This window comes from Lotus japonicus, chromosome 5 (genome assembly GCF_012489685.1).
Source record: "Lotus japonicus ecotype B-129 chromosome 5, LjGifu_v1.2".
Taxonomy (NCBI): Eukaryota; Viridiplantae; Streptophyta; class Magnoliopsida; order Fabales; family Fabaceae; genus Lotus; species Lotus japonicus.
This window is the reverse complement of record NC_080045.1, coordinates 46,271,961-46,286,805: the sequence shown is the minus strand read 5'-3', so window position 1 is coordinate 46,286,805 and position 14,845 is coordinate 46,271,961. Positions and strand designations below refer to the sequence as shown.

At 39.7% G+C, this 14,845-nt stretch overlaps 2 protein-coding genes across 2 annotated transcripts; one reads left to right on the top strand and one right to left on the bottom strand.

Annotated features, from left to right (window-relative positions):
• Positions 1–282: 282 nt before the first annotated feature.
• LOC130720815 (patellin-4-like) lies at positions 283–2,718 on the top strand. The gene is made up of 4 exons (XM_057571518.1): positions 283–1,429; positions 1,535–1,659; positions 1,933–2,074; positions 2,183–2,718. Exons 1-4 carry the CDS (start codon positions 461–463, stop codon positions 2,444–2,446), a joined length of 1,500 nt encoding a protein of 499 aa, XP_057427501.1. The 5' UTR covers positions 283–460; the 3' UTR covers positions 2,447–2,718.
• Positions 2,719–3,989: 1,271 nt separating this feature from the next.
• On the bottom strand, positions 3,990–6,124 carry LOC130718673 (legumin type B-like). The gene is made up of 4 exons (XM_057569293.1): positions 5,830–6,124; positions 5,453–5,718; positions 4,488–5,372; positions 3,990–4,391 (listed from the first exon to the last, which is right to left on the bottom strand). The coding sequence occupies exons 1-4, from the start codon at positions 6,119–6,121 to the stop codon at positions 3,990–3,992; spliced, it is 1,845 nt and encodes a 614-aa protein (XP_057425276.1). The 5' UTR covers positions 6,122–6,124.
• Between the last annotated feature and the right edge of the window lie 8,721 nt (positions 6,125–14,845).

Below are 14,845 nucleotides of genomic sequence, written 5' to 3'. Positions count from 1 at the left end.
TCGGAAACGCCCACATCATGATGAGGCTAGCTCTCTCAGTAATTCATTAATTCTAAATTTACGCATTGTGATGTTATTCTTTCTTGAAATCGTCTCTGAGGGTTAATTCAAGCGGTGAAAGTTAGGAGATATAAAGGTTGAGTGAGATAAAAGTTGAAGCGTTCAGGGTTCGAACCTTGAGAAGACACTAATTTACTAACATTACTGACAACTAACATTAGCCTATAAAAAAATTCTTTTTTGAAATCTATAAAAAAAAGAGAAAAAAAAAAAAACAAAAAGCTGCATCAATTTTTTGTTTGAAAACTGATCCAACCGCGAACAGCCGCACCTCGCAGTATGCCAACATACGCCACCGCAGGCACAAAGAGCAACTACTCCTCTATATTTGGCGCCACTCAATTACCAACGGTTCAGAAAAATCCTCAATTCAAGGTTCATTATCTCACCTCTTCATGTGATGTATGCTTCTTTCTCTCTCCTCTCCCCTCCTCTCTCTACCTCAGTTTTCCGGCAACCCCTCGCTGCCGGAAAATCTGATCGCGGAGAAGGAGGAGGAGGAGACACCACAACCACAACCTCCGTCATGAACGACACCGATCAATGCATATGCAATGACGAAAACGCCAAAACCCTGGTTCTCGGGGTTCCCCTTGTTTTCATTGAAAACCAGAAGAAGAAGAAAATTCCCAATGATGAAAACCTAGAAGAGCACGATCACGATCATGATCATGATTATCAGGATCAGGAAGATGGACGGACACAAACCCCTGCTGAAATCAAGCTCAAGATCAAGAAATCGCTGCTGGAGTTTCGATGCAAGGTTGAGGACGCAATTCTCGGGAACTATCTGTTAGGGGGGCCTGATGTGAATCTCACAAAAGGGGAATTCGCGGCGGCGAAGGCGAATCTCAGAGAGATTACCCTCTGGGGTGTGCCTTTGTTACCCAGCAAGGCACATGAGGGGACTGACATTGTGTTAAGGAAGTTTCTGAAGGCGAAGGATTGCAAGGTGAATGAGGCCTTTGAGATGCTGCAGAAGACATTGATTTGGAGATTGAGGAACAATGTTGATGGGATTCTTGATGAGGATTTTGATCCTGAGGTTGAGAATGTTGGGTTTTTAGATGGTAGGGATAGGGAGGGTCGACCGGTTTCGTTCATGGTTTGTGGGGTTTTAAGAGATAAGAACTTGTATAAGAAAGTGTTTGGAACACACCAGAAATGTGATAGGTTTTTCAGGTGGAGGATTCAGTTGATGGAAAGGGCTGTGAAGAAGCTAGAGTTTAGAGAAGGAGGGGTGGATTCGATAATTCAGATTTATGATTTGAAGAACACGCCGAGCAAAGGAATGAAGGAGCTTCATGCTCTTAATGAAAGAGCTTTGATGCTGTTTCAGAACTACTACCCTGAGCTCACTCACAAAAATGTTGGTATATAGAACTAGAACATAGTGATTCTGGAGTTTGATCAAAATTTAGATTATAGATAGGTTGGTGTTTGATACCTTCATTTTTTTTTGTTGGGTTTGCAGGTAGTAATATATGCTCCATTTTGGTTCTACACATCTCAAGTGTTGTTCTCAAGAATCATGAACCAGAGAAATAAAAAGAAGTTCATCTTAGCTAGATCACAAAAGACCACAAAGACACTTCTCAAGTGAGTGTGCTTAGCTTGAAACTAAAGGATTTTTTATTCCCTTATCAGTTTCCTAATCTTAAAAATTATTTTCTGAAACAATTTTTCAATCCTGTTTTTGAAAAGAAGAAAAGAAACGAAAAACTGTTTGAACAAGATGTTTTACTTTTACATGCCAAACGGGTTTTTATCTTTTTCTGTTTTTAAGAGTTAATAACTGTTTTACAAAATAGTAATCGAACGTGCACTCAGTTTACCTTTAATCTTATCTACCTAACATTGGGACCTATACAGTTTCGTAACCCCAGAGCTTCTTCCAGCTGAATATGGTGGTCTAAAGCGGGACAGTGACAAAGATTTTTCACCTGCTGACAAGGTTTTAGAGCTTAAAATCAAACCAAGTTCGGTTTCCGCAGTTGAGTTTCCGATCAATGAGGTGCCCAACAAGAAATTTTGTCCTTTTTGTTTGAAATTGATTAATGCACCTTACTATATTCCATGTTGCACTTTGATTTTATCTAATTTGAGTTTGTGATGTGTGTAGCCTGGTGTGACAGTGATATGGGATGTAACTGTGGTGGGATGGGATGTGTCCTACAAAGAGGAGTTCATTCCAGATGATGAGTGCTCCTACAATATACTATTGCAAAACCAAAGTATTGTGGGTGACAGCACTAGGAACTCTTTTTACATCAGTGAACCTGGGAAGATAGTGATAACAGTCGAAAATGCGACATTCAAGAAGAAGAAAATGTACTATAGATCAAAAACCAGAACAACGGTTCCAATGTTCATCTTGCTATCATAACAAATGATACTTCTTGGCTTCCGAATTCGACATGTCGTGTGTTCTTCAGACTCAATCAGCTAGAAGATGTACGCGGGAGATTTCTGGCAGAATAGATCCATTTTACTTGCTGATGAAGATTCACAAGCTAGTTCATGATGGCTAGAATTGATTTTCTATGTATGTATATCCACTTGTTTCTAATGTTTTTATTTTTTTATTTGTTTATATCTGTGTTTTTTCAACATGTGAACATGAAAGCCATGAATTAACAGAATAGAAAATTAATTTTATAGCCAGTTGTAATGTATAGTTCAGCCCTATTGTGTTTGATTTACTTTGGAATTCTCCTACCCTGAGTTTTTACACTACCTTCATATCCTTCTTTTATGCTAGAAAACAGAGAGGGGTGTGAGATTTGTGAAAACTTAAAAAGGTTTAAAGCAATCACTTTCCTCTATTTTAAGTGTGTGACTACCAGCTGGGTGCAATGTGAACAAACTTTCATCCCAGTCAACAGAAAGTTCTATGTTGGCTTCTTCGTCTAAGTGAGTGCTAACATATACCAACCTCTGTCAGCTGATCCATGTGCTAAGTCGTGGAGTACATGAATAACAATTGATTTATATTCATGTAAAATACTGGATTAAGAAATTTTAATCATGAAAGTAATATGAATACATAACAAAAAATATTCAAATATCAAAGACGAATCTAAGATAATTGTTCAAATGATTTTTCTTCCCAACTCAGTACTAAGCTCAACCAAAATTCACTGTGATCCAAACAAAACACCTTGATCCAATGCCTGTGTCAAAAGCTCAAGCCAAGAAATTAAATCAAATCAATCTTCCAAATAAAATCCCAGGATGCAGCACAAAGCATAATCACAATTCACAATACTGTTTCTAAAAAATAGAATAGAAGAAACTTTGGCTATCATATTTTGGAGTTGGCTGTCCCTGCAAAACAATCTCTTTAAGTTAGCTAATGCTTGGCCACTGACAAGAAACAAAATGGAAATTAGAAGACTCAAATAATCACTTTTCTAAGTTGTTTTCCATTTATTGTTGATTCTTCAGTACCCTCATCTTCAGTACATCCTTAAGCTCATGAATCAGCTGAATTTTCAGTTGAACATTTTTCAGCCTCTCTATGGTGGTAATGGTCAAGGATTTCATGCTTAGGGGTAGCAGATCAGATACGTCTGAGGTAGAGGCAGGGGCTTTATTCAATGAAAATGTGTGTTCTAAGTTTGAAGCTTCTGTCTACTATAACACATTCATGTCCTAACAATGCATTGTTTGTAGAGAATAACATGAGTATAGTAGGTGTGATGAACCCACATTTGAACCCATATTACTATATGTAAGTTTTATCCGAGTAAAATTAAAGGCTAGCTCATAGAGAAAGGGTACATAAAGCCATATATGCTTTTATTATTCAAAAACAACCGAAACCGATGCTGTTACAAGTTACAACTAGAGCCAAAACTTATTTTTTTTATTATTCTTAGATGGCTAGCCATCTCATCTCAGTAACATTATTACATTGATCATAATTTTCAAGCAACCTTAGCAAGGACGTTGTCTCGTGATCGAGATTGGGTATTATCAGGGTTGATCAGAGGGCCCCAGTTTCCGCTGAACTTGAGATCACTAACATCACGCTGGCGAATGCCGAAGGCATTGGCAAGAACCTGAGCAGGGGTGGCCCTGAACACCTGCTTGACATGGCTCACGGCAGCTCTAGCATTGGTCTTGAACACCACATACTCGAATCCTTCATCTTGTGCTTGTTGCGCCACCACGAAGTTCTGTGGCACCACCAGCAATTGTCCCTTCCTGAGCTCGTCATTGAACACTGCTTGCCCCTGGCAGTTCACTATGCGAACCCTTCCTCGGCCTCTCACCACGTAAATGATGCTGTTTGCATTGATGTTCCAGTGTGGACCATAGATTCCATTCTGCACATGCATGCATGGATATCATATAAAGATTAATGTCACCTTATACATACAATGAACTTTATTATATAGTAAATAATCATTGTATATATATACCTGGTAGAGATTTACGTATTCAGCACTGAGACCTAAAAAGCGGAGGATTGGGAGGGTGAGGCTGTTGATGTCACTGATGCGACCTGCGCGTGGATTGTAGAGGTCAGCGCGTGAAGGGCGGTTGATGTTCTCGTGAATCTTCAAGGTGCAGAAATTTTCCTCAAGACCATTGCGAGTTCTGCATTCTCCCCTTCCCCTGCTCTCTCTCCTAGATGGAATTGTCCGGCGTGATTCTTCTTCTTCCTCTTCTTCTTCCCTCTGCCAATGCTTTCCTCGTCCTCGTGGTCCACGTTCTTCACGCTCTTCTTCTTCTTCCCTCTCGAAATGTCTTTGTCTTTCTCCACGTCCACGACCTCCTTGTCTCTCTTCTTCATCTTCATCCTCATCTTCCTCCTCCTCTCTGCTGTGCCTTCTTGTTCTTCGTCCCGAGTGACGTGAGCGGCGTCCATGTTGCTGTTCATCTTCTTCATCTTCATCCTCATCTTCGTCCTCCTCCCTGCTGGGTCTTCTAGTTCTTCGTCCGGAGGGACGTGAGTGGCGTCCATGTTGCTCTTGATCTTCATCTTCATCTTCTTCATCTTCGTCTTCGTCTGCACTTTCGGGGCTAATAAAGCTGAGATCATCGCCCTCCACCTTCACAATTTGCCTCCTCTGATCATCTGGGGATTGGAGTTGCTTTGCGGTGTCATGGTCGATGTTGAAAACTTGTTGCAAAAACTCTGCGCCGAAGCCGCTGAGGATGCTGCCACCTTCTTCCTCCTCCTGCTCAGACTCCTGGTGGTGCTGGCCATGCCTGCGTCCACCGGGGGACTCACGGCGTGGTTGCCTCTGGCTCTGCTGGGTCTCTGGGTGCTCTATCGCTGGATTTCCGGCAAGATAAAACACCTGCATGCAATAATTAATGGATTCAAGCACACACGATATAATTTAGTTGATCCACATGGTGCATAATATATAATGCATACTCTTGGGGTTTGATCAAGCTGGTTTGCAAAGTTGGAGGTGTCAATGAGACTGATGGCAATGGCAGGTTCATTGCCGTAGTTGTAAGTCCAGTAAGGGATTCCAGGTGGAATGGCAATGATATCACCGGGACTGAAGTGACGAATCTTCTGGTGCCTGTCTCTTTGCTGCCGTGAGCTTCCTCCCCTTCTTCCTTGTCTTGATTGTGATTGTGGCTCTTCATACGTCTCAGGACACCCAGGAATTGCAATTCCTAAAGCACCCCTCCCTGGATATATAAATTAATTTAGTTACCAAACAAAACAAAGCAATTAATATTAATTAGTCATATATTAGATTGGAAATAATATTATAAGAAAAGAATTATATATGAACCTACCTTGGATGACCATAATCAGCTGTGGAGAAGGAGTGAAGGATGGCAAGTGGAGTCCTTTGGGTTGGATGGTGCATCGGACGACAGACACCCCAGCGCATTGTAGCTCGGGGCTCTGTCTGGGGCTCCATGTCTCAATCAAGCCAGCTTCAGACTCAACGCGATTGTCAGGCTCCAACGCGTTGATTCTGTCAAGCTGGCATTGACTGAATCGGTCGGACCAATCAGAGGACCGAGCTAAGCAGGTGCTCGTGAAGAGAAGTAAGCAAAGGGAGAGTATGAAAGGCTTGGCCATTGTGATTGAGGAATGTTAGTGTTTGTTCCTTGCTGTGGTGAAGCGGAGAACCTGAGGCGTGGTGATTTATAGGAAGGAGAGAAGGTTCATGGAGGGACACGTCATTGCTGTGGTGATGACACTCTTCAGCTTGCATGGATTCCTAACCCTAATTTTGTTACACCTCATGAGGTTTGTAAGAGCAGGTGGCTTCACGCTTCACATAATGATCCAAAGTATGACATTGTTTGTATATATGCCTGCATGCTTTATTTCATTTCTGGAACTCTGCAGCTAAATGAATTGTGCATGCATTGGGGACCACTTCTGCAGTTCTCCGCATCTCATCAAGAGTTTAATTTCAAAAGGAAATTTCAGTGTCCATATATAATCCCCTCTCAACTTCTACGTCTTCAATTCGAAAATGCTTGGTGTGCAGCTCTTGGGTGTAAATCATAGAGATAGAGAGATAAGGAATAAATATTATATTTGATGCTTCCTTTTTTATAAGGTAAAAGATGCATTAATAATACTATAATAGGGAGTATAAGAGCATCTCTAATGATGAGATCTTATTTTAGCACTTAACTCATATTTTGTGGGTCCAGACTGCCACATGGGATTTTAGACACTCATAAGGTCCTCATGCACATTTCACTATAGTGGTTGAGATCTTATTTTACTTTTGACTGGACCCACGATACCCAATATATTTATATTATTTATTTCCCTCCCTATATTTATATTATAGTATTGAAGGAGAGAATTTTTTTTTTAATATCCCAGATTTGAGAGTACATGAGTTAAGGTACAAATCTTTACAAAAGCTAAGATCTCATGTCATGTAGGATAACTCCAATGGTGGGATCTAATAAGATCCAGATCTTATTTTAAGATTTCAAAATAAGGACTTCATTGGAGATGCTCTAAGGGCACTATAATCCAGCATATGAATTTATTTTATATATTTAAAAGGTAAATTGCACTCTTCATGGATTAACCCTAGATCTCTCCACCCAACCTATATATCTTCTAACTCTTACCATTTGAGCTATCATTCGGAGACCCCAACATATGAATAAATATTACATATAATGTGATGGAGAGAGATAGAACAAAATGATGTCTCAATGTATGTATTATGCTGTGTTCTATAAATAATTTATCCTTTCAATTACTCTGTAATGTTCCTAAAGGTTGGCTTTAGTGGTAAAAGGTAGGGGACATAAGGGTTGGGTGAGATGAAGGGTGAAGGTCCATGGTTCGATCCCTGAGGAGGAACTGATTTATTAACATTACTAACAACTAACATTTGACTATAAAAAATTTGGCTTAAATATGTTGGAGGTCCCTCTAAAATAGGGGTCCTTTGGTTAAGACCCCTACAAATTTTTTTGGGTGGAATAAGCCCCTAATGCGAAAATAATATATAGTGATAAGCCCCTGCCGTGAGGTTACGTTATATTTCTGATGATTTTGCAAACGATTATATTTTGTGAAAATTATTCAATTAAAGAGGGTGTCATGACGTAAGTAAATGAGGGTTGAAAAAAATCAAAATAAAATAAAAACCCAAAGTAAAAAACCCAAGTACGTTTGGAGATTTTACTTGGTTTTTTGCTTTGGGTTTTTATTTCTTTTATTTTTTTAACCCTAATTTACTTACGTGGCATCCTCTTTAATTGAATAATTTTCACAAAATATAATCCACATCAACGCCGTTTGCAGAATCATCAGAAATTAAACAGAACCTCAAGACAAGGCTTATCACTATATATTACTTTCACATTAGGGGCTTATTCCACTCAAAAAATTTTGTAGGGCCTTAATCAAAGGACCCCTATTTTAGGGAGACCTCCAACATATTTAAGCCTAAAAAAATTACTCTATAATTTAAAACAAGTTAAGATCTTATTTGTAAAGCCTCTTGCCTCTCAATGGTTGTAACTAATATGTATTAACTTTAGGCAAAGATTAGGCCGGAATGTTTTTGTCCCCACGTGGACCACCCAAAATGATTTGTGTAATTTCCATCTCCATCGCCAACCCCTTTCTCTTCTCTCTTACTGTATTGAAGAAATCCAAGTCGTGTCACCTCCTTAGCAAGAATCAACACACGTCAGAGTTGACACTTGTTGCGCGCCCTCACCCGCAAGCACCCTCAAAGGGTCTTGAATGTTTGTGTTGCCCATATGCTATCGCCCCGCTTCTAGGACTGCACAATTCACCACCAACTCTGCGACCTTGGTCATCGTCGCGATGGGTGTTCTACTTATAGCTTGCAGCCATCAGAGAGTGTTGTTGCAGCTATCACTTCCTTCTCTCATCAGATTGCAGCCACCACCACTTAGAGCTTCTATGATGTTGACGATAGTGAGTGGTGGAGCTCTGTCAAGACTTATTAATTACAAAAAGTTCTTAGATTAAGAGTGAAGAGTTACAATTTTACAATTTTATCTGAATTCAAACCACTCATTTAAAGAGTATTCTATAGGGTGTTTAATTAAGGTCCACCGGTAAAAAAAAATCCACATTATTCTTTGCTTTAACTTTTAGATGTGTTTCAATTTTATGATGTGACTATTATGTATAAATATTTGCAGTGTTATTTTGAAAAACTTAATTTTATATATAAGTATCAAAAAAGAAAGAATAAAATAAAATGTTTGAATCTCTATTGGGAGAATACATTAATTTCAAAATAATTTTATAATGCCCTTTATTTGGTATCATTAATTATAGAAACACGGAGGAGAAGATGATTTCTCATCATAGTGGCTACAAAGTAGGGACTGTACGTAATGACTAGTTTGGTACGTTGTATTAGGTATGATTATATAAATTTAATACAATACATTATAGACTTATCTACTGTTTGGTGCTCATATTGTATTGTATAAGCTTATATATTAATCTCTTCTTATATATTAAAATGATGAATTATTTAATCAACCCAATAGATAATGATAAGGTATGATAAGAGTGTGGTGTATAAGCTACTTATATATATGCAATCAACCGCCACCACAGCCACCATCACTATCGCCACTACCGCCGTCACCGCTGCCACCACCACCATCGCCGCTGCCACCACCACCACAGTCGCCGCCACCACCACCACTGCCACCACCGTTGATACTGTCATCGTTATCGCCACTACTACCATCACACCCCTCCACCACCACCGCCGCCATCTCCACCACCACCGCCACCACCACAGACACCATCGTTGGTACCATCATCACCCTGACCCCACCGCCACCGCTACCACCACTCTTCACCACCGCCGCCGCCATCCTCCACCACCACTACCATCGCCGCTACCGCCACCATCATGATCTTCCAATACGACCACTACCACCACCACCACTATCGCAGCCAAATCATATAGTGTATGACCAAACATTGTAGGCTTTATCCTATCAGACCTAATGCAATCAGACATTCCACTATCAGACCTTATACTATACAACATACCAAACGAGCCATAAATAAACACTCATGGTGATTTTTTATTGTTACAAAGTTGTAAATAAAAGAAAAAATAATAAATTTTCACTTTAAATCAGAAACCAACGCAAAGTTAAAATTAAATGTTTAAACATGGTAATCATTTTCGTTCTTCAATGTGCATGGCTATCACATACCATTTACTCAAACATAGTGCACTAGGCTAGTGTAAATACACATGGTGCAATTAGGGATGTCCATACTGGACCGGACCAAATCAAACCTAAGCAAAGCCGATTCGGTTCTATTGTAGGGTTAACCGGTACAGGTCAACTTCTGTAAGATCCAGATTTCTGACTTGGATTAAATAATTATTTTTCTGACTCACGCATAGGGTCGGTGTAAGCGGGAAAGGACCCTGCACAAGAAAATGTTGTTTTGGGATATATTAATGAAGAAGGAAGTCCAGGAAATGATTGAGGATAGTACTATTGACAGTATGAGAGTTAGCACGAGCCATTTGCACACCCGCCTTAGGGCGAGGGTGCCCGAAAAAGGCTATTTCCGCTCTTAAAGCACTATTTAAGCGAAATTAAAAATCTTTAGAAAAATAAGAACCTCTCTCTATTTTTCCCATGACCAGTGTTTCGATACGAAACTCTGAACTGTACGCACGATAGGTTTTACGTCTCGGAAGTCCGACGAAGCTAAATTCTATCTTCTAAAGGACTTTAATTTAAGCCCTGGATGAAGACTTTTCTATTCGGAGCTTCTAACAAAGTTTCCATCCGCAATGCCTGATTTCATTCGACGATTTCAACCTTTCTTCTGAAGGAAATTTTCTCATCCGACATTCGCTGCAAAAAGTAGTTTTTCGGGGCATTTTAACTCGCACCGCTTTTGGATCGTTTTATTCAAATTCAAGGAACCTGTTTTGAGTTATGGAATTCTGTCGCCAAAAACTCGCTTAAAATCCACAGATAAATGTACTGCAAAAATCGGAATCGCGAAATATTCATTTTCCCCCGATTTCTCTCTCCTATAAATAGCAAAAAAACAAACAAAATATCTTACCTATATTCATCACACAACTCGCGGCCTAGAGAGAGAGAGAGAGAGAGAAGGATGAGAACTTCTTTGATTCTTGACGGATCTTTGTGTTGTTCGTTGCTACTTTGACATCGAGGTATTCTTGCTTATTCTTACCTCTGATCATCTTTTATATCGCGTTTCTTCATCTCTTTCTGAGCTCCTAGTTTTGAGCTTTTTGTAAAATTGTCCGATTACTTCGATTTTTCTTTTGATCTACCTTCTACTACAACCCAACAAGCTAGATCACTCGTCGATGCGCGCCGATTTCGATCGAGTCACCGTAGATCTAAGAAATGGCATAAAAACCCATTTTCTTCACATGTGCTTACTTTCTGATTAAAAAGTCGCAATCAAACTTAGTGCCATGAGATTAATTGCTATAAACGTCGTTGTGAACAACCTCATCTATTTTGTTTTTCAAAATTTCAACTTTGAGTTTTTGAGCCTAAAATCTTGACCAAATTTCCCCTATGTGCAGTTCAATTTCTAAAATTTTTCCGAGCATTGTTTTACCCTAGTTATGACCTAAGATTACCTAGGAATTAAATTAGATCGAAGAAAAAGCGCCGAAACGCTAAAATTGAGTAGTGGCCGAGACTTACATGTTTTAGGACCGGGGGGAACTCAAATCAGGGCAAGTTTGGCCTTAGGCTTACCGTAGCCCTTTAAGTCGCCGAAATATTGTCTTTGGTTTCGTGTTATTCCGAGTTCTGTAGCTCGAGTTATGCGCGTTTTAGTGAGCAAAGGTAAATACTAGAATTTTCTAGTTTGGTTTCACGTGTCAAAACTCACCCATTCGGGGAAACTCTTCCATTCGTGCTTAAATGTTGTACTCTGAAGCTTATGACGCTTTTTCCTACGTTAGTTAGCATTGTCTAGATTGAATTGTTTCTTAGTAGCTAAGAAATGTTGTTTTTGCTTAAGGTTCCGACTTAGCTGAACCAAGAGGAGCTGATTTGGAGCAAGCAGAGCATTTCCAAGACGGAACAGAACATACCAGAGGTGAAGGCAGCTTACTCTACTATATAATGATTTAGGCGTCGATAACTTCGACTTGGTTATTTGACTGTTTGATATTGATTGAGCTGAATTGGAAAATGTTTTTCTGGGGCTTCGGCCGACATATGTGTTCATGATTTGACTGTTTCTGTGATTGATGTTGACTGAATCACATGATATATATGTGCTAAGTGGCTAATCATAGGATGTGTTGATATCTGTGAATATGCTTTGTTGAATTGTACTAACTGAATTGTGCAACTATTTATATATATTTGTGGATCATCGGAGTGTGGTGAAACGCGAATTTAGGCCATACTAGAGACTGGGTTTGGAGAATGTTGTGTAGGTTCTGACCTGAGGTCTGAGGCATTATTGTGTTTAGGATCGAGACCTTCTCGGGGAAATTCTTGGGAGTATCAGGATCTTTTGACTTATAGAGTTTTGGAACAAAAGAGAAATGAAACTTGACTTCATAAATGAAATTCATAATGCATTAACCAAAGATAGAACACCTTCAAATAGTAATAATAATTTCTTGGAAAAGACTTAGGATATGAAATGCGTTTGGAAAACGGGAAGGGTCGACAATCTAAGTGTGAGGAAAATCCTTGAGTGCGATAGCGCCTTCTGCTCTTTGAGCAATTTATCAAACCATCCAAAGGACGAGTCAGGGGAATCTTCACAGAGGCGGAAGACTTCGTGAAAATGGAAAACTTCACTGAAGCGGAAGACTTCGTTAAAACGGGAAACTTCATTGAAGCGGAAGATTTCGTGAAAGCGTGAGACTCCATTGAAGTGTGAGGCTTCATGGAAGCGTGAGAACCCATCGACGTTTACCCTAGGGCAAACGACAGGGACAATATTCTTAGTTAGACACTTGTGCGTTGGAAGGACGATACGTTGTTTGACTAACCTTATTACATGTCATACCATACACCTGATTATTTTGATGATTTGATATTGATGAATATTGTTAACTGCGACATGATGACGTGATAATCATATGCTTATGATAAGCCTTATCGAACCTATATATCTACCCCCTTATTCATCACATGTTGCTTGTATTATCTATTATATTCTGTGAGTTGACCCTCGCGCCTTGGCCTTGTGTGTATGTTTGTGTTTGGGTGGTCGGCCTGCTGCCACACATCCAACAACTCATTCGAGATGGTTCATCACTCGGGAAGGATTAGAAGCGTAATGACTACTACTGAACCTTTCGACGAGGACCCGGACTTCATGCGTGATCATATGAGGGTCGATGATAGTGGTGTAGGGCATGGGTGTTTTAGAGTCTAGTGACATTGGGTGTTATTGTCATAACTCTGATTCGTTATTTTTATTTTGGGACAGGGTAAGTTTTGGACACATTACTTCTGTGTGGTTCTCTGTCGCGGGAATCGCAGGAGTAGTCAGACGTAGGAAGTCTGAGGAGGCCGTTTTGGGCTGACTCTCCCACTTTGAGGACATGTACTTATAACTTTGTCACTCTAATCACTGGATCGGTACGTATTGCCTTCGGGCTTACTTATGTCACTTCTGCTACTTATGGTTACAGCAGGGCTGTATATCTATGTTGCACATTAGTTATGTTGTGCAATGTTGGGTTGAGTCTTTAGTTTGAAAAGTCTTTTACTTTAAAAAGAAAGCGAAAAAAATTACCTGCATTTTCCACTTTATTTTATTTTTGAGTTACTAAGTGACACCTGAAAATCGGGATGTTACAACTTCGGTTTGGGCTCCAGCCTAACTAAACTAAGTCTTAGAAAAAAAATCATCTCAAGCTCAAGCTACACCTAGTCTAAGACCAAATGAATACTTATTTCTTCTCTTCATATAAACCCTAGTCGGCTGTAACCCCACCATCCTCTCCTTTCTTCTCTTTCTCTCAACCCAGCGCTGCCTCCACCTCCTCTTTCGCTTAACCCTTGCCACAATCCCACCACTTCCTTCATCCTCTCAACCCAGTGTCGCGCGTCCGCCAACACCCCTCTTAACCCAGTGCTACTCTCACCATCTTCGTCTTACTCTCACTTGTCACCACTACCATCGCAAACTTCTCTCACCACTGCCACTGCACCTCAACACCACCACCGAAACCACTGCCGTTGGTCGTCCCTAACCTCTGCCACCCACTAGGGCCAATCCCCACAGAGATTAAGTCTCTCCTTCGACACAAGTCTTCTAATTCTCTTCTCCCACTCTTCTACTTCATCGCTGTAACGACGTTCTTGAAGAATAAGGTGAAGCTATTTTGCATGACGTTCGAGATCGAAGAATTCGACACCAATGGCCCAAAACCGGCCGATGGACAACTCTAGTGTCGATTGATATATATACACACACACACACCATACTTCTGTTTCATATTTTTTTTCCTTTTTCATATCATATATTAAACTAGACATTTATTTCGATTATTTGTGAGTGTATTTAATGTGAACACATAATTTTTTGGGTCAATTTTGTTCGAATGGATCAATGTTTCTTGCTTTATTTATATTATGTGTGAGTGTAATGTGAACACATAGTTTTTCAAGTCGATTTTGTTCGGATGGATTAGTGTTTCTTGCTATCTAAATTTGTTTGGAGTCAAGATCTATCAGCTGTCGTACGAAGATAAGGAAAGGCAAGCAAAGAATCCTAGTTTCACGGAGTAAACAATTAGTCCCAAAAGGATAGCTCAAGTGGTAAGAGCTCGGGACATAAGGGTTGGGTGGGATATGATGAATGGTGAAGGGTCCAGGGTTCGAACCCTGAAGAAGATTAATTTACTAACAACTAACATTTGCCTATAAAAAAATCGGAGTAAACAATTTAAAAAAAGCCAATTAGAGAGGGGAGAAATCCCTCGCAAAACAGTAAAACTGTCCTCGCTAAATAATTAGCGATAGAACTTATTTATGGTAGAAAGTGGCGTCGCAGAAAGTTTTGTGAGAGATTTTGTATTCCGCCATAAATGGAGACGGAAAAAAACCTTTGCAAAATAATTCAATGTTTGTCACTAAATCATCAAATGTTATGTTTGAAAGTCAAATTCCGTTCAATTATAGCAATGGAATATATACCCTATCTCATTCAGCGAGGGGTTTATTTCCATCACTATAATAATTTGAAATTTAAATAGATTATTTTCGGTCGCCAAATCTGCAAGCCCCTCTAGAAGTTTTATGTGTACACCTACTAGTAATAACTACA

Coding starts and splice junctions, on each gene's coding strand:
- LOC130720815 (XM_057571518.1), top strand. CDS start 461: ATGTATGCTTCTTTCTCTCTCCTCTCCCCTCCTCTCTCTACCTCAGTT. Junction 1,660..1,932: donor ACCACAAAGACACTTCTCAA/GTGAGTGTGCTT, acceptor GGACCTATACAG/TTTCGTAACCCCAGAGCTTC. Junction 2,075..2,182: donor TTGAGTTTCCGATCAATGAG/GTGCCCAACAAG, acceptor TGATGTGTGTAG/CCTGGTGTGACAGTGATATG.
- LOC130718673 (XM_057569293.1), bottom strand. CDS start 6,121: ATGGCCAAGCCTTTCATACTCTCCCTTTGCTTACTTCTCTTCACGAGC. Junction 5,719..5,829: donor GCTGATTATGGTCATCCAAG/GTAGGTTCATAT, acceptor TTATATATCCAG/GGAGGGGTGCTTTAGGAATT. Junction 5,373..5,452: donor AGCTTGATCAAACCCCAAGA/GTATGCATTATA, acceptor TATTGCATGCAG/GTGTTTTATCTTGCCGGAAA.